At 35.4% G+C, this 18,959-nt stretch overlaps 1 protein-coding gene across 1 annotated transcript in view; it reads right to left on the bottom strand.

Moving 5' to 3' along the window:
- LOC125651172 (uncharacterized) overlaps positions 1-18,959 on the bottom strand; it is a 49,644-nt gene continuing 30,685 nt past the window's right edge. Inside the window, exons 32-48 of the mRNA XM_056166075.1 lie at positions 13,989-14,054; positions 13,769-13,887; positions 13,091-13,369; positions 12,801-12,990; positions 12,337-12,372; positions 12,142-12,255; positions 11,670-11,783; positions 11,453-11,566; positions 11,106-11,222; positions 10,878-10,991; positions 7,872-7,985; positions 7,358-7,477; positions 6,831-6,956; positions 6,601-6,714; positions 6,354-6,467; positions 5,641-6,216; positions 1-3,239 (exon numbers count right to left, since the gene is read on the bottom strand). Coding sequence (XP_056022050.1) covers positions 2,602-3,239; positions 5,641-6,216; positions 6,354-6,467; positions 6,601-6,714; positions 6,831-6,956; positions 7,358-7,477; positions 7,872-7,985; positions 10,878-10,991; positions 11,106-11,222; positions 11,453-11,566; positions 11,670-11,783; positions 12,142-12,255; positions 12,337-12,372; positions 12,801-12,990; positions 13,091-13,369; positions 13,769-13,887; positions 13,989-14,054 — 3,065 coding nt within the window. The 3' untranslated portion in view covers positions 1-2,601. The remainder of the gene's footprint in view (positions 3,240-5,640; positions 6,217-6,353; positions 6,468-6,600; positions 6,715-6,830; positions 6,957-7,357; positions 7,478-7,871; positions 7,986-10,877; positions 10,992-11,105; positions 11,223-11,452; positions 11,567-11,669; positions 11,784-12,141; positions 12,256-12,336; positions 12,373-12,800; positions 12,991-13,090; positions 13,370-13,768; positions 13,888-13,988; positions 14,055-18,959) is intronic.

Genomic DNA, 18,959 nt, shown 5'->3' with positions numbered 1-18,959 from the left:
TTGAATGTAAAATAATTTTATTTGGCCCAACTTTATCTACAATTTAATGTGCTTAGTGAAATTATATTTTATGATAATCTGCTAAAATATAAGCAATGAAAAAAAGCAACACACTTCGGAAAAATGAAAATAGACGACTACGATTTGTATCATTACGTATATCAAGCATGTGTTTATAAAACGCAGTAGAAATTACAGTATGTGTTTTTGAAAGAGACACTACACTGATTTTCCACATTTTAAAGCTGTATGATCCGATATTCATGTTTTATTTTTGTACATAATTACTTTCAAGCAGATTAATAAGTGTTTAAAGTTATTAACTTTCCATTAATTACATGCTTGAAAACATTTGCATGTAAGAGAAAACAGTGAGAATATCATTTAGAAAGTAAATATAGTGTGGTACACATAAATCAACAGGAACACCTCAGGCCTGTCACCGAAAACACGGTGTTATTCGGTGAAAGACCCGAGGTGTTCCGGATGACACATACATTATACATTGTTAGGCGTCTAAAGATAGCCCCACGCGCGTCATAGGAATCTTAAATCGGACGCAACTGTCTAATTTTTAGGTTGAAAGAGCGTAAATCAACGAATTACTAAGACGTATTTTTATTTCTATTAAACTTATGGCACGGTACTGTTGTAACAAAATACACAGCTTTACATAGATAAGACCACCGATGATCTGAAAGTTTGAACTGATCATGTGATTGTCACCTGAAATGGCGGAATGATGTGGTTGTTTGTAAACACCGATTTAAAATCAAATAATCTTGGTTAAAACAGGTGAAGTAATGTATGCCATGTCATACAGCCTTATAACCACATACGGCTAGTCCCAGTGGCAGATTAAGAGGGGACCAGGAACCCTCCCTTTTTTGTCACAAATTGTGAGTATAACTCGTGATTTGGCACCCAGAATGGCTGATTACTTTGGCAAATATTTGACTTTCACATCCCCACTTCGGAAATCCTAGACCTACCACTGAGTCCTGCATGCGTTTCTGCTAGCTCTTTGTTTTTCTACGTTCATACTGATCCCAAAGTAAACTTTAATTCAAGTATGAGTTTAATCTCATCCTATTTTTACCTCTTTTCTCATAGAATCTGTCAAAGTTCTGGATCTATCCACTACACTTTCTCTCACTGGATGACATGATGCACTGTTTACTGTCTATGTGCACACGTCTGAAGACCGAAAGGAGGAGACACTATATAAAGCCATCAAAAAGTATTAATTTTTACGTTGAAACGAAAATTAACTTTAGATAAGTCTTATTTGTGCAAAGTTCATACATTCAACTAGGCAACAAAAATTGAGAAAGCGCTGGAAAAATTGTCATTTCATGATTTTTGCGCAAAATGAGTTGTAGTGTCTCTTTGATAAAAGATCACAAAAATAAAAATAAAACTCAGATAATCATTAATGGCCATGATATGGATGCTTGACAAAATATGTTTATAGAGCTACCGTTAGAGCGAGCGCAGCTACATTAAAGAATTCAATGTGTAACCACCACATTTCATATCTACTATATGGATGATGGGATTATTTAATCATGGTATCATTTTGAAGGGATCATCAAATAAAATCCAAGATAGGAATTTTCAAAATTTTGTTTATTGCTTGATTTATATCACCTAGAATTGAACATTGAAGTCTATGGGAAAAACATGTTTTATATTTTTCAAAGAAATTATATTTTCATACAAATCTCTTGGAAGAAAGTTACTAACACTGTCTCTTTATGAAAGTATGAAATAGAGAATTAATCATTTACCACATAAATTTTTAGAAAATTTGATTTTTGAAATTTTTACAAAGGGCAGGCAACTCTTCAAAAATAATTGCAAAAAAGTAAGCTTCTAATAATTTATCAGTCATGTGAATTTCATCCACTTCATTGATAAGAAACATTTTTGTTGATTTAAATCCTTCAAAATTGTTCATTATCCTTTCGGTATACATTGAATATCTTAAAGTTAATTAAGACCCCCGCGCCATGGAACCATGGAAGTTGATTCCATCTCATGCATTTGTAGGGGTCCAATTGAAACTATGGACTAACATTTAGTATTTTACAACTGAAAGTGCATACAAATGGGCAAAGATATTTATGTTCTACTTAGCCCATGTGGGGCAATTTCGAATCTCCCTGTAACTCCTTTAGGTTTGCCACTGCTTCAATTGTATCATGGTGTCAAAAGAAAGACCATGGCGCTACGCATTTATCGTCTTGTCATGGTGTTAGATTTTGTTTTTGTTATATATTAGACTTAAATCGGCGCACTGCATTAAATAGGCCTAGGGGACAACAGAACTAGGATGAAATCGAGATATATTTACACAAATTCGTAATATGAGATCAAGAACATGTGACCTTGCGAGATCTCCGCCATTTTTGACGAAGGACTTCCGGAATTGTGACTAAAACACATTTTAGTAGACGAATGTGCAGTTTCAATTCTTAATTTTTCGTCCGCTTTAGTTATTAGGGCTCGAAGTATGCTTTGTGCTATCTCGTTTCTATATCTCTAAAAAAAACAAAAAACAAAAAAAAAAACAAAAAAAACAAGACCTCAAAAATAACTTCAAGCAGTGATTCTTTCTGTACAGATTAACGAACTTATCTTGCTAATGAATTTTAACTCTGTATCTGTGATTTTCCATTTGTGGAAGTGTTTGTCATATTCTGCAAAAAACGCATGAAAAGCACTGGATGCAATTGACAACACATCTTCGTATTTGTATTTGTGTCCAACGCCGATGACAAACACAGTAATTTGATTACGTGTTATAGACTGCGCGATATGCACCGAATCTGTGACGTTGGCATCGAATCCAGTGAAGATGTGGATGATTAATTTTCTGGACGATTCTCGGGCACCGTGTGCTAGGGATTGAAGATGAAATCTTGTGAATTCTAGAGCTTCTGCTACATTTGAACTGGCATTTTCATATACACATTTATCTTGTTGTAAGCTCATAAGTTTTCCAGCAAAATCGTTGAAGTCATATGTCTCATTCAGCGGTATCAATAGATAGGGTTCATTCGAAAAAGACACAGCTCCCATTTGGACATTGTTTGGTCCTAACAAAACCAACTGTTGCTTTAAAACCTCTAAAATGGCGCTAATTATTCCCAAACTACCAGAGAATGTTTCTTGTGGCTGAATTGACGATATGTCAAGAAGGAACATAATATCCACCGCCTCTTGGTGATAACATGCTGGAAAATAAATGCAAATTGTATATTCGATCAATGCACAGCAAAAATTAATAAAGCCATTAAAGTTCAACAGCAAATATACTATACAGCGAAATGTCCTGGATTTTCATCTCATGAATACGTATCAGATGCTAAACCTTTAACTTAAATACGAGAATGGTATACACAGGATTAAACCGAGTAACACTGGGGTTTAAAATTACAAATAACAATACTTGTAATAATGTTATTTGTCGTTGGTAATCCTTCTGATTTTCGCCGAGGTTTTGTTTTTAGAAACTAATCACGACGTTTAATGGAAACTTAAAGAGCAAGGTTGTTACCTTGTTCTAAACCATCAAAGCTAGTTGATATAATGCTTTCAATTACAGATATAATTTCCTTTAACTGCCTCTCTACGCACTGTTATTGAAAATGTACTATTAGTTAGACAGAAGATCATGCTATAAAATTTGTGTATCGTTTTACGTTCCATTCATGTCATGAGGCACTTTTCAACCACACATCTTATATAAAACATTGAGTTTTAGAGCGTTTTCAAAATTAATTGTTGTATATTTGACATTGGTATTGACGAACGACCTTGAACATTGCCTGATCGTTTACATAATGTAATTGATTAAGTCATGAAGTATATGCATTGTATGCAAGGTGAAGATAACGAACAGTGATCAATCTCATAACTCCTACAAGCAATACAAAATAGATAGTTGGGCAAACACGGACCCCTGGACACACCAGAGGTGGGATCAGGTGCCTAGGAGGAGTAAGCATCCCCTGTTGACCGGTCACACCCGCCGTGAGCCCCATATCCTGATCAGGTAAACGGAGTTATCCGCAGACAAAATCAGTGTGCCAAGAACGGCTTAACAATCGGTATGAAACACGTCAGACAGCATTTGACCCAATGCGAGGTTGTATTGACGAACTAGATCGTTATAACGACCATAGAATTTGCGAAATGCTGACTTCAATCGAGACTGTTGAAATCCCTGTACCATCAACTTGTTTGTCAGTAGCTTACCTCGATTTAAAAACTGACTATACCCAGAACAAGCTCTTGCATATCGAATCAGTTGAGATATATAAACACCATATGCAGGTGATAATGGAATATTGCTACATAAATGTGGGAAGTTGACGATGGAGAAGCTGAAATCATCCCGTTTGTCATACAGTTGAGTTGCTAGTTTGCCGTTAATGTCTACTTTCAATAAAATATCTAAGTATGAAGCAGAAGTGGACGACTCTGTGGTGTCCTTTATTTCCAGCTCACAGGGATATATCAAATCGACATATGAATGAAAGCTATCATTGTTAATAGACAAAACGTCATCGATATATCTAAAAGTCGAATTGAAGGTCACAGCGAGAGATTTTTTCTTCTCACGTAGAAGTTTTTGAATAAATTGTATATGTCGAAAGTTATTGATCTTGCTGTGGCCTTAAATTCGACATTTAAATATATCGACGACGTTTTAAGAATAATAATTTTCATTTATATGTCGATTCAGTACATATCCTGTGAACTCGAAATAAAGGACACCACAGAGTCCCCCACGTCTGCTTCATACTTAGATATTTTATTGAAAATAAATATTAAGGGCAAACTAACAACTCAACTTTATGACAGACGGGATGATTTCAGCTTCTCCGTCGTCAACTTCCGATATCTATGTAGCAATGTTCCATTATCACTCCTTTGCATATGGTGTGTATATCTCTCAACCGATTTGATACGCAAGAGCTTGTTCTGCGCTTGATAATTTTTTTAAATTGAGGCAAGCTACTGACAAACAAGTTGATGGTGCAATGGTTTCAACCATCTCGTTTAAAATCAGCATTTCGCAAAATAATATGGTCGTTATAACAATATAGTTTACCAATACAACGTACCATTGGGTCAAATGCTGTCTGACATGTTTCATACCAATTAATTGTTAGGCCGTTCTTGGCACATTGATTTTGACTACGGATAACTCCGTTTACATGATCAAGATATAGGGATAACGGCGGGTGTGACCGGTCGACGGGGGATGATTACTCCTCCTGGGCACCCGATCCCACCTCTGGCATATCACGGGGTCCGTATCTACCCAGCTCTGTATTTTGTATTGCTTATAGGAGATATGAAATTTATCACTGATCTTCACCTTTCATTAAAGCTAAACAAGAAACCCACAAATACGTATACTAAAATTAACGACATAAAACACATGTTCTGAAGAAAAGTTACGATATGCATTGTTTTACAAAATGTGAAGCTTTCACAGCACTGGAATCGAACCCGCTCAGGACTAGGACTCTATACTACATGTAGTATATGTAACATTTCGGAGTACAACTAACAAATCACATGTTCAATTCAAATATAAAAAAGATCAACTCTGTCAAGTATTACCTGTGCATTTTTCGTCTACCAGATTTCTCATCACGTGATACAATGGGTCCATTGATGTATGAGTGAAGACATCTTTATATTGCGGATCTCCTGACATTCTTTTGTATCCCTCATGTCTAACGTCATCTCCAAACGATACAAACAGAAGATCGTTAGAGGAAGTGGAGTTTAACAAACGGGCTCGCAGCTCCCCTGTTCCATTCAAAGCTAGTTGGAAATTAGACGGCATTCCGTCGGTGAAGAAGAATACAAACTGGTTACTTCCTCTGGTAACATTAAGAATATCCCTCACACTATATGACGCATTATGAATGTCTGTCGTTCCATTGATAAATGAGATCTTAGATATTTTATCAAATAATAACGTCTTATTGTTTTCGTAGGAATTGAACCCTATATCAATGTTTGTAATCGTCCCATACGATGCCACTGCTATCTTAAATTTATCATCTGTAAGGGTTAGTCTTGACACAACGTTAGAGATGAAGTCTTTTTGCTGATGGAACACTCTGTCTGTTGTGCTCAGGGATGTATCCACGACAAACACGAGGTTAGCCGGCTTTGTTTCACACAAGTCTGCGAAATGTTGAAAAAACTTTGCTAATTTACGAAAAGTTTAAAGAAAACTCTTTACATTCTAATATACATAGTTAAGAGTTAAATTGGTCAATCTCACGCCATATGAAAAACATATCAATGGAACTTGTACACACCTATTTCACAGAAATTTCCATCCCAGTTATCAGAACAGTCGCAGTAAAACGAACCATACGTATTTACGCATAAAACATTGCGTTTGCATGGATTTGATAAACATTCGTTGAAATCTGAAATACGCCAAGGATTGGTCAATATTCTCTAACACTGAATGCTATATGTACATCTATATTTTCTATATACATGTACTGTTTTTATTTTGATATTTTTGATGCTTTGAATATGAAAATTGAACTTTTAAACCTAATTCGCATAGAGCTCCGGTAAATCCTGGTACACATGTACAGTTGAACCCTCCATCGAAGTTATAGCATGTTGCATTATTCTGGCAAGGGAAGTCCCTACACTCATTTACATCTGAAAGGCGAAGATAGCGAACAGTGATCAGAAAGGGTAATTTCGATATGTACCGAGTGTGTTAGTTTATTCGAGCTTCATCACCAACTGACACATTTTTGACAAAAATGTATTACCCTCCTGACAAACACTTCCTGTCCAATTTGAAGTACAGTTACACTGGAATGATCCCTTTGTGTTGGTACAGAGACCACCGTGTTGACAGGGGGGTTCTGTAGTCCATTCTAAGCACTCATCAACATCTTCAAATAAGACGCAAGTACAAATTCCTTTCAATCATAGCTGAACTAGTAAATATATCTGACACAACATTTGAAACAAGAAGCAGTTTTAGATTGTCATGTTAGTGACTTTGTACATTGTCCACATTATTAAAAGCTTTCTAAGCAATAATACATTCCAAACCAAAACCCCGTGTAGGTATGGTACACAATATGTTTCAGAAGAATAAATCATTACTTTATACCTAGGAAAATCTATCTGATCAAGTATTGATAAATTTAGTTTTATCATTCAAAGTGGCCAGATAAAGTATGCTTTTAATGAAATACAGTTGATGTGTATATGCTATTAAGAGAAAAAAGGGAGAAAAGCAATTGGAGAGAGAGAGAGAGAGAGAGAGAGAGAGAGAGAGAGAGAGTACCTTCATCACAGTTGTATCCAGCGTTCCCTGGAGTACAATGACATCGATAACTGCCACAAATATTCTCACATGTTCCTCCATTTTTACAAATATCAGGTTGTGTTACACACTCATTTATATCTAAAACGGAAAAAAGAAACAAAACCTAGGGGGCGAGATGAAAAGATCAATGTTGGATAAAAATCTAAATTCAAATAGTTAGGGGAGGTGGAAAACTCCCGTAAGTTTATGTCATCCGATATTGATTACACTTTAGTGGAAAAAGACAAGTGACTGTTAAAAACCGCATAATGATATTGCATTTTAAGGAACATTTTATAGTTTTAATATACGCTTTCATTTGTGAATAAACATTCGAAAAGATATACAGTGTTATTTTTACTACTATGTCTTGGTGAGAACTATTTGAATTTATTTTTTTGTCAGATATTGAACTTTTGATCTCGCCCCTAAAGTTGATGTTGTATTCCATAAAGATAGTATTTCATAAGGGAAACATTTACATGTAACATACCTTCCTCGCAGAAACTTCCGGTGTAGAATGCATTACATCTGCAGTCAAAAGAGCCATTGGCGTTTGAACATGTTCCATTGTTCCAACATTCAAAGAATTGGCAATCGTTGACATCTAAAGGAATGATATATTCCACATTACTGGGATATCAAACTAGTTTTCATTTCATGATGATACATCTGTAGATTATCCTGACTTATCCATACAAAGCCCTTCATTCTGCCATTGAAGACAACGAACAGTGATCAATCTCACAATTCCTATAGGCAATATAAAATAGAGAGTTGCGCAAACACGGAGCCCTGGATATACAAGAAGTGGGGTCAAGTTTCCAGGAGGAGCAAACACCCCCTGTCGACCGGTTACACCCGCAGTGAGCCATATATCCTGATCAGGGAAACGGAGTTATCCATCAAAATCACTGTACCAAGAACGGTCTAACAAGTGAAACAAGTCAGACAGTATTTGACCCAATGATATGTTGTATTCGCAAGCTAGATTGTTATAATGACCATATAATTTGCAAAATGCTGACTTTGAACGAGACAGTTGACACACCTGCACCATCAACTTGTTTGTCAGTAGCGTGTCTCGATCTAAAAACTGGTCATACGCAAAACAAACTCTTGCGTATCGAATCTTTTGAAAGATATAAACATCTGCAGGTGATATAATGGAATACTACTACATAAATATGGGATCTTAACGATGGAGAAGCTGAAATAATCCCATTTGTCATAAAGTTGAGTTTTTAGTTTGCCATTAATATCTATTTTGAATACAATATTAAAGTATGAAGCATAAGTGGAGGACTATGGTGTCTTTATTTCGAGTTCACATGGATATATCAAATGGATATATGAATGAATATTATTATTGTTAATAAATAAAACGTCGTCGATATATCTAAATATCGCATTGAAAGTCACAGCAAGAGATTGTTTCTTCTCACGTAGAAGTGTTTGAATAAATTCTGCTTCATAATATAAAATAGACCGGTAACAAAGGAGCACAGTTCGTGTTGATGGGATACCAACAGACTGTTGGAAGACCTGATCACCAAAGACTACGAAGATATAAATAATGAGGAAATCCAAGATATGTTTAATTTCAACTTCAGAGTACTTGTGCGTGGAATCAGAGTGGTATTTAATAAAGAAACGTTTTGGATGACTGATCACTAGATATGAATGCTTCCGTTTTCTATTTGTGTTGAAGAAGCAATTATGATTTCGAAAAGTTTAGTCTTTAATTTATCGTGAGAAATGGTCACGTAAACTGTTGAAAAGTCATACGATTTGATGTTGTTGATTTGAGAAAAGTTTTGGGATTTCAAGTGTACTAGTTTTAATTCTGCTCCATATGAATATAAAAACAGGTCAGCTAACAAAGGACCACAATTCGTGCCCATGGAAGGTGGATCAAGTATAAGATGGTCTATATCTAGGCACTACAAAGTTTGTTTATAATGAAAACAAATTGGATGCACTAGTAGAAGTATATTTGTAGGAAATACAGGGTGTAGACTTCAACTTGAAATAAGTTGGAATACAAAACTGAACTCTTTTATGACAAAGAATGTTGCTTATATTGACGGAATGAAAGGTGAAGATACCGAACAGTGATCAATCTCATAACTCCTAATATCATCTATTCCTTTGTTTAGAAATTTAAGCTTAAGGAAGTGGCAGCATGATTCGGAAGGTATATCATCCAGTGATGATTGTGAAAATTAATAAAAAATTCTGCGCTTGGATTCATTTCTTGTATTTGTTTGGTGATATTAATCACATTTTAGAGGTAAAATCAACTTATTTGGCATCGAATGAGACGGGAATGGACAACAAAGCTTTGTTTCATTTGGAACACGTGTGGCCGACCACAGGAACTGCATGATATTTTTGTCTGTTGTAATAAAAATAGGGGTCTTGTATCATATCACCCCCTAATAAGACGTAATAATGATATTATTAATAAGTTGTATGATAGAAGACCCCTACCATTATTAGTACAAAATCACCGGTTGAAGCGTTCCTGTGGGCCGAGATGCAGACGTCATGGTCGACAGTCTTCATATGCTTAACAGATTCATAGTGATTTGGTCTTTCCAGTTATAGGCAAATATTCAAAATTTTCTAATGCATTTTATCACAGGATTAAAGAGTAAATGTTAATATATCCTTGTGAATTGTCAACTTTCCTACATCATATACATTATCATTGCAGCCATATGAAAATGCAGTACATAGGGTATTATGATCATTCGTGAATGTCTGTATAATGGAGAAATTGCTCGGTAAACATTCTAGATTCGCCTGATGTTTCATTTGGGTTTCTATTTCCTTTAAAGACCCAAATAAAATACCGTACGGTTTCTTCACGGATCACTGGATGTGGGCGGAGCTCATCTATGGTCATTGTTATTTACCTGGCCAAGAAATCAGGGTGCTGTGTATACTTTTGATGTACACAGGAAGGGTCTCAGGGGCGTCTACAGTGTTCCTGTGGTCATAGTGTTTGTACAGTGGTTGTATCCCTATGGCTAGATGACACACAGTCAGATCTACACCACCCCCTCTTTCTCAATCATTGGCTCAATAAATAATTTCTTTTATAAATATAGAACTATCATAAATTGATAATATACATTATTTGAATAAGTTACAAGTTTTAGAAATTAATGGGCAATTTATTGTTTGATTTCTGATTGTGTAATTTATAATACATGTATATAGAGGGGGGATTACAATTACATTAAAATTGCAGTTGTGGACAGGTCAATGCCATCAAAACTCTAGAATACAGGGCTTCCTCAAGATCTAAAGAATACCTGTAGGTACTGGCTGTTACTGTTATCAAAACACTCCTTGGGGGTAGCTCTAGATCACAGTTTCTGCAGATGTCACTCCACCTGAGATCTATTGTTAAATGTTTGATTGACAGACGGCTAACAATTCGGGGGTGTTACCTTAAATTTGGGTCTTTAAGGACCTATTGAAAGTATACCTGTACTGCAAAGTTTATCGGTAAGACCTGGATGACAACTACAGCTGTAATTCCCGGGAGTGTTAAAGCAAACTCCGCCATGAAGACAAGGTGTACCGTCACATTCATCAACATCTGTAATCAGGAAATAAAACAAGAACTTACAAACTACCGGTAAAGAGATACGACATTGCTAATAAAGAAGATAGTTACATTGTAGCAAATGCTACAGATTACACGGCAGATTACCTTTCTCACAGACGGATCCTGTCCAACCTGCTTCACAGTGGCAGGAAAACGAACCTGGGTGATTCGTGCAACTTCCGCCATTACAACATGGCGACGACGTGATGCACTCGTCAATGTCTGTTAATAAATTGTATAAATTATTCTATGAAAGATGAAAATAACGAACAGGGATCAATCTCATAACTTCTATAAGCAATACAAAATAAAGAGTGAGGCAAACACGGACCCATGGATACCCCCGATAGATAATTCGTTTCATCACAGATACAAAGTTAAATTATCACTGTACAGATCAATGCTTGTTTCATTCTTGATATACGTAATGTCTGATGTTAAATCGTAAAAACCTTGATCGCACCGAGGGCCATTCCAACCCGAAAGACAATCACAGTGAAATGAACCGTCTGTATTCATGCAAGATCCATGGTTACAAATATTGACATTCAGACATTCATTAATATCTGAAATATTTAGAAAAAGTAATTGCAGAAACATGTTGTAAGAATAGCGATGTTTATTTTCAATACAAATACTGGAAAATATTAATTTGAATACTACTGTTACCGGTATTACAGTCGCTATCAGTCCACCCTGCACTACAAACACATTCATAGCTACCGTATGTGTTGTTACAAGTCCCATGATAACATGGGTATTTTGTGAGACATTCATTCACGTCTGTAAAATAGAACAGATTAGTATTGAAATTTATGTAACAGCAAACAAACGAAAAAACAAGAAACAAGAGATAAAAACAGAAAAAGGCATATGATAACGAACAGTGATCAAGCTCATAACTCCTATAAAGAATACAAGATTAAGAGCACACACGGAACCTTGGACACACCAAAGGTGGGAGCAGGTGACTAGGAAGAGTAAACACCTATTTTTGATCGGTCACACCCGCCGTGAGTCCTATAGCATGATCAAACAAATGGAGTAATCCTTAGTCAGAATCAGTATGTAAGGAACGGTCTAACAATTAGTATGAAATACATCGTGTTTTCAAATTATGTGTTGAAATATTGACACTTACCTTCTTCACATGTTTTGCCAACAAAATTGGACGGACAAGTACACGAAAAATCTCCATAGTGGTCGTGACAAACGCCTCCATTCTTACATGGAGTTAGCATACATTCGTTCCGATCTAAATATAGAAACTTCTTCAAATCAATGTTAATTTCTATACATTATGCTCAAACATATTGCAATTAAACAATCAACGCACCTTCAGCAAGCGTGTAAAACCAAATTCCACGAAGCCCTGAATTCGAAAAATAAAACAAAATGCAATATAAAATATTTATATTTGTCAATGTTTTCTTCAAAATATAATTCAATAGGTTGGTATTGGAAAGCAATTATTTATTGAACAAAATGTAGAAGTTGAAAATCCATCTTTATATTGATAATAAGACGTTATATTGTTAATGATAAAGTGAAAATAACGAACAGTGATTAAATTGTTGTCGTTGATAACAGCCCCTGCTGTTGATATGACGTTCATAACACATTATCTTTAACAAAAAAATGGAATGGATAGATGAAAATAACGAACTTTATAAGGAATGTTATCAGCCATTGCAATCTCTATATGTAAGCGTATGAAGTATGAAGTAAATTTTAAGATATGATTCAGCATGAAAATAGTATTCGTTGGTTGATAAAGACAGATAATTCCAGAGCTCTCACCTGTATTGCCAACATATTTACTCATCTTGTAAGCTGCAGTCTTAAACGAATATGGATTTTCGTTTGCAGATCCATTGTCAAAACTGATTCGAATACGATGACCTTGATAATCAATGTTGACATCCATGTAATTGAATAAAGTGTAAGTGGACACGTGGTCTGTGATTAAGAGACATTGCACAGATACAACCTGAAATAAGAAGATTGAATTCAAAACAAAGGGCATATAATTCAATTTCATGTGCTTTAGAATAATTTCCATTGGAAATGAAAATGAATGACATACTTACTGGTCTATTATTACGATAAAAGGGGACACGTAGCCACGTGGAAACCAACACCCATTTTGCTTGAAAGTTTTGAAACGTTGTAAAATTTTTGACGGTATCTGAAGCCATGGTAAGAGAAACACTGTCTGTGTATGTTTGATGGTTGAAACATCCACCATTTCCTCCACCCAACGGAAATAAGTCCGTCCAGTACGGTGCTACGTGAGGTTCTCGGAACGTCTGATCCGGAACGTAAAAGTAGCAACCAGAGCGAAAGGTGATCATTGCATTGGAACTAATCTAACATTGAATGAAGATCTCATACTGTTAATGATATTGTGGGAATTCTTAGAAGAAACAATAACGACACAAGTCATGTTTAAAGTGCGTTTAGTAGGGTAAAATTAAATCCATGCGAAAATATGCTATTAGTAGAATTCATATCAATACCAGACGACCAGCTTCATATCACAAGTTACATAGAACTTGTCAACTCTGGAAACAATTAATGTAATACCGTTACAGAAGAACCATGTCTTTTTAATAATTGCGAAAACTTTCCATTTACTGTGATAATATTTGACGCAGTTAAAAACACTCAGTCCATAACAATATCTTATATGAACGAAATATCAGGTGGTGTAAATTAGCAAAAAGTGAGAGATAACATTTTGTTTCATTTACAATTGTTTTACCTACATAGACTTGATTGTAGACATTGTTGCCAATCGGAATCCCATGAGCCACGGATAATGGCGGAGAGGTAAAAATATCATCGGCATTAAGAGATTTTCCGGAAGTCGGGAAGTCCCAGGGATCTGGAATATTTACATTAATGGAAACCATAAAAGAATTTGAGATTGTTTTCTGAATTTAAAAATATTCTATAAAAGCTCATGGAATTAATGACACTACTCACTGTTAACCGCCATCGAAGAATAGATAGAGATCAACAGAAAAAATATATTTCTCTCCATATCATAGCATCATAATCCTGGAAACACGAAAAATTCCAGAAATTATCACATAACACACATGAAGAATCAGCACAACCTGATAGAGATCAGATGTTTTTTCGTTAATATTAAGAAAAACCTTGTATAATAGCATGTCAAGTAACGCAGCAACTAATTCGCGAAATAACATGTAGCACTGACCAGTCTTATCGTGTGTAATGTATATTATCAAACCAATTACCCTGACAAATCGGGTCATTTTCAATTTCATTTCCTCACAAGGAGAACATGTGACAAAATTAGCTTTAATTATGAAATGAATCAGAAACATAAACACAGAATTTCCCAATGTAGAGTTGTAACGTTAGAATTACCTTTTTCAAACGGAGGCTGTATTCCTGTACGCTGGTAACACGGGGTATATAGTTCTAACGTTAGAATTACCCTTTTTAGAAGGAGGCTGTATTCTTGTACGCTGGTCACAAGAGGTATGCCAAGCGATCAATTGATCAACCTTGAAAGGTGGAAGAAGTTTTCATAAATTCCCCTGATAGATATCGATTTCTGTAGAGAAACAAACACTCTTCAGGTGTCGTAAATGTTTGATAAATATTTTTAAGTTTAGGTGTTTACTGCAGTTAAACTATCATATTATTCAAATCTAAGATAAATCTAATGTTTTATTTTCAAATACGGAAGAATTGATATATATATCTTTATAAAATTTCACACAACCAATCGTTGTACATTCTAAAACCCAATAATAAAATAATCATTCATATCTAAGCTTGTTTTTTATGGTTGTAGCGGCAAATACGTAAAGTTCAAAGAACTAGATGAAAGTTTAAAAGAAAAGTTAATGCTACACCCATATATTTTAACATTTATATATAGAATTATTTAGAGCACATCACCTAAACCTTTACTACAGCTTGAAATGTTTGAACAGGTAAGTTTTGCTTTACTTTAAAGAATGTGTTGAGTAACTGCCTACACGATGTTTTCAGTATTGTACGATCAAGTGTTGAACAGGTAAGGTGTGCTTTACTTTTAATGATGTGTCAAGTAACTGACTACACACTGTTTTGGGTATTGTACGATCGAGTTTTCGAAATACACAACGGTTTTGGTACAGCTAGTACCAGGTCCTAATTATGGTCGCTCAAAATTCCGTGTATGATTTTAAAATGTACAAGAATTGTTTTCTTAGAAAACATTGATGTTCGTGCTTGTATTTTATTTTTATTTGTTTCATTTTTGACCAACATATGAAAGCACTGTCTACAAGGTATGCGGACGTTTCAGATCAGATAGATTGATTTTAAATTTATTACAGCTACACAGATTACAAATCAGACTAAATTATTTAAGATATGAATTTTAAAGCTGTTGTTTCACCTAGAGAGTCCCTTATCAAGGAAACAGACATCGTTGGCGACAGTGCTGGACGTTGGTACTAAGATACGCGCCAGTATAAACTATTACAGAGAATCACCTAAATTAATCGGTATCATTGGATATCAGTTGGAAATATTTTGAGATTGTACTTGTAATTATGTTTAAAATATAAAAAGTAAAGTGTGATAATAAATATACATAGAATTGATGGTAATCTAAACGGTTTTCTTTTCACGATCCGAAATATTCCTCTGGTATTTTGATATAATCATAAAAAGTTGAAGATAGCAAACAGTGATCAATCTTAAAATTCCTACAAAAATGCAAATTGAGAACAGGGTAAACACGGACCCCCTGGAAACACCAGAGGTGGGTTCAAATGTCTAGAAGCAGTAAGCCTGTCATCCCCTGTCATACCTCTGTTTTGATCAGGCACGTGGAGTAATCCGTAGTCAAAATCATTGTGAAAAGAACGGTCTAACAGTTAGTATGAAAAACATCAGACAACAATCGACCTAACGACAAAGTGTATTTCCAAATTTGATAATTATAATGATCATAGAATTTGCGAAGTTTGGCTTTAAACGAGGCTGTTCAAACCTCTGCAACATTGTCAGTAATCTGCCTCGGTATAAGAATTCATCATACACTCTTGTATCGAATCAGATGGGGACACACATATTATGTGGAGGTCATACTGGAATATTGATGTAATGAAAATTTGATGATGGAGAGGCTTATGTAATTGTAACTTACTAGATAGTAGTTGTTTCATATTTCCCGCATTTTTTTATTTGCTGACACAACCCGTTTGTCCACTCGCTCAGCTGACGTGTCCAGGTATTGATTTAAATACTTTAGTTCAGTCCGTACAGTCAAAGTGAGTGGACGCATTGCATTAGTTCGGTGTTCCCGAGGTTGGGCAGCTAGAATTCTCCCCAGTTTGTTTTATATTTTAAAACCAATTTCCAGTGGATTAGGGTTAGTCTAAAAACGCTACCGACGGGACGAGACTAATACGGGGACCCGGACCAGTTCGTCAATCGTTATCCAGATATTGTTAACCGTTGGAGTCAGATATGACGGTGCTGGCATTTTAATATCCGGGAGCAGGAACAACGTTATGTCTTACCTGTTGTACTGTGTGTCACCTGTTTTATAAAGTCTACACCGTGTTGTGTATTTGTGGTGTCACTGTGTTCCATTCCTGAAATTAATATCGGCAGGATCCAGAACAGAAATCATCGGATGCTCAGGAAAGATGGCAAATATTTGAACACTTTTGAATTGATTATCAAATTAAGTGATTGTATTTAAGAAACGTTTACTGAATATATGTTTGTTAAAGTTATTCAAAACCGGTTCCAAAACTAGATATTAATAGCGTAATGCTTTAGATTATTCTGAAGGAGTATTGAGTCGACTCTAGGATTATTATTTTCAATAATATTTAATTTGTTTTCTTTATGTCTATTGTATATTTTTTCTTGTAATTAAATGTGTTCTTTATTGAAACTCGACTTGGTTGTGTTTATTGGAGTAATTCTAGCGATTCAGAACTTCTCACGAGTATTGGTAATTTCAGCACCATACTTAATGACAGTAATTCCTTTTGTCATCATATTGAAATGTTAGTTTGTCATTAACAAGCATCTTCAGTAAAAATTCAAATATGAAACAGATGTAAAAGATTATGTGGTGTCTTTTATCTGAATTCATTAGGCTGAAAGGTGAAGATAACGAACAGTGATCAATCTCATCAGTCCTATAAGCAATTCAAAATAGATAGTCTTGCACACGGACCCCTGGATATACCAGAGGTGGGATCAGGTGTCTAGGAGGCGTAATCTTCCCTTGTCGACCGGTCACACCCACCGTGAGCCCTATATCTTGATCAGGTAAGAGGCGTTTCCGTAGTGAAAATCAGTGTGCTAAGAACGGCCTAACAATCGATATGAAACAAGTCAGACAGCATTTGACAGAATGATAGGTTATATTGGCCTAGTAGATAGTTATAGAATTGGCGAAATGCTGACTTTCAACGAGACGGTTAAAACTCCTGCACCATCACATTGTTTTTCTGTAGCCTGCATGGATTTAAAAACTGATCATACGCAGAACAAGCTCTTGCGTATCGAACCAGTTGAGAGATATTAACACTATATGCAGGTGATAATGGAATATTCCTACATGGATATGGGAAGTTAACGACGAAGAAGCTGGAATCGTCCCGTTTATCATAAAATTGAGTTGTTAGTTTGCCGTTAATATCTATTTTCAATGAAATATCTAATTATGAAGCAGAAGTGGACGACTCTGTGGTGTCTTTTATTCCGAGTTCAAATGGATATATCGAACCGACATATGAATGAAAATGATTATTGATAATAGATAAAACGTTGTCGATATATCTAAATGTCGCATTGAAGGCCACAGCAAGATATTTTTTCTTCTTACGTAGATGTTTTTGAATACATTCTGCCTCATAAGAATATAAAAACAGGTCAGCTAACAAAGGAGCAGAACTCGTGCTAATGGGAATTCCAGCAGACTATGTTGGAAGATCTGATCACCAAAGACTACGAAGATATTGTCAATGAGGAACTCCATCATATTCTTTATTTCAGCTTCAGAGTACTTGTGTGTGGAATCAGAGTGGTGTTTAAGAAAATAATTTTTTTTTTATGACTGATCATTAGAGATGAGTATTTTCGTTTTCCGTTTTTGTTGAAGAAGCTATGATGTCAAAAGTATAATCTTTAATTCATTGTGAGGAATGGTCGTGTAAAGTGTTGAAAAGTCATACGTTTTGATGTTGTTGGTTGAAGAAAAGCTTTGAGATTTCAAGTTTACTAAAAGTTCTTAGAATTTTTCAGAATCCACATTTGATTTACACCACTTATGGAACAGTGCGTTTGAATTTCTCCCTTCACAGCTGTTAATATTTTCGTGAGGAGCATACATGTAGATAAATAATATGTAGATATCAAATAGATATACAGTAAACCTCTGATACAGGGAATTTCTGCGGACACTCTATACAATTTGTATACCAGATGGGATGACTTCTGCTTCTCCGTCGTCATCTTCCTATATCTATGTCGCATTACTCCATTATCACCTGCAGATGGTTTTTGTGTACCTTAATTGATTCCATATGCCCAAGGGTATGGTGCATGCTTAAACCGAGGCAGGCTACTCATAAATTCGTTGAATGTGACAGGTTTGCTTAACTCAATTTTGCATTTGTATTGAAAAGGAGTGATTTGTATGCAAGGTGAAGCGCGATATATTATCTGATTCTACGCTAAAGATATTATTCCAGGCATGGTTCAAATGCTGTCTGATGTGTTTCATACCGATTGTTATGCCGTTTTGGCACAATAATTTTGACTACGGACTATTCCTTTACTTAAGATATAGGGGCACGGCTCTGTATATCATGTGGTCAGTGTTTGCCCAACTCTCTAATTTGTATTGCTTATTGGAGTTATGAGATTGATAACTGTTCGTTATCTTTACCTTTCATTTACTAA

This window comes from Ostrea edulis, chromosome 5 (genome assembly GCF_947568905.1).
Source record: "Ostrea edulis chromosome 5, xbOstEdul1.1, whole genome shotgun sequence".
NCBI lineage: Eukaryota > Metazoa > Mollusca > Bivalvia > Ostreida > Ostreidae > Ostrea > Ostrea edulis.
Note: the sequence above shows the minus strand (reverse complement) of the source record. Positions and strands in the feature narration are given on the sequence as shown.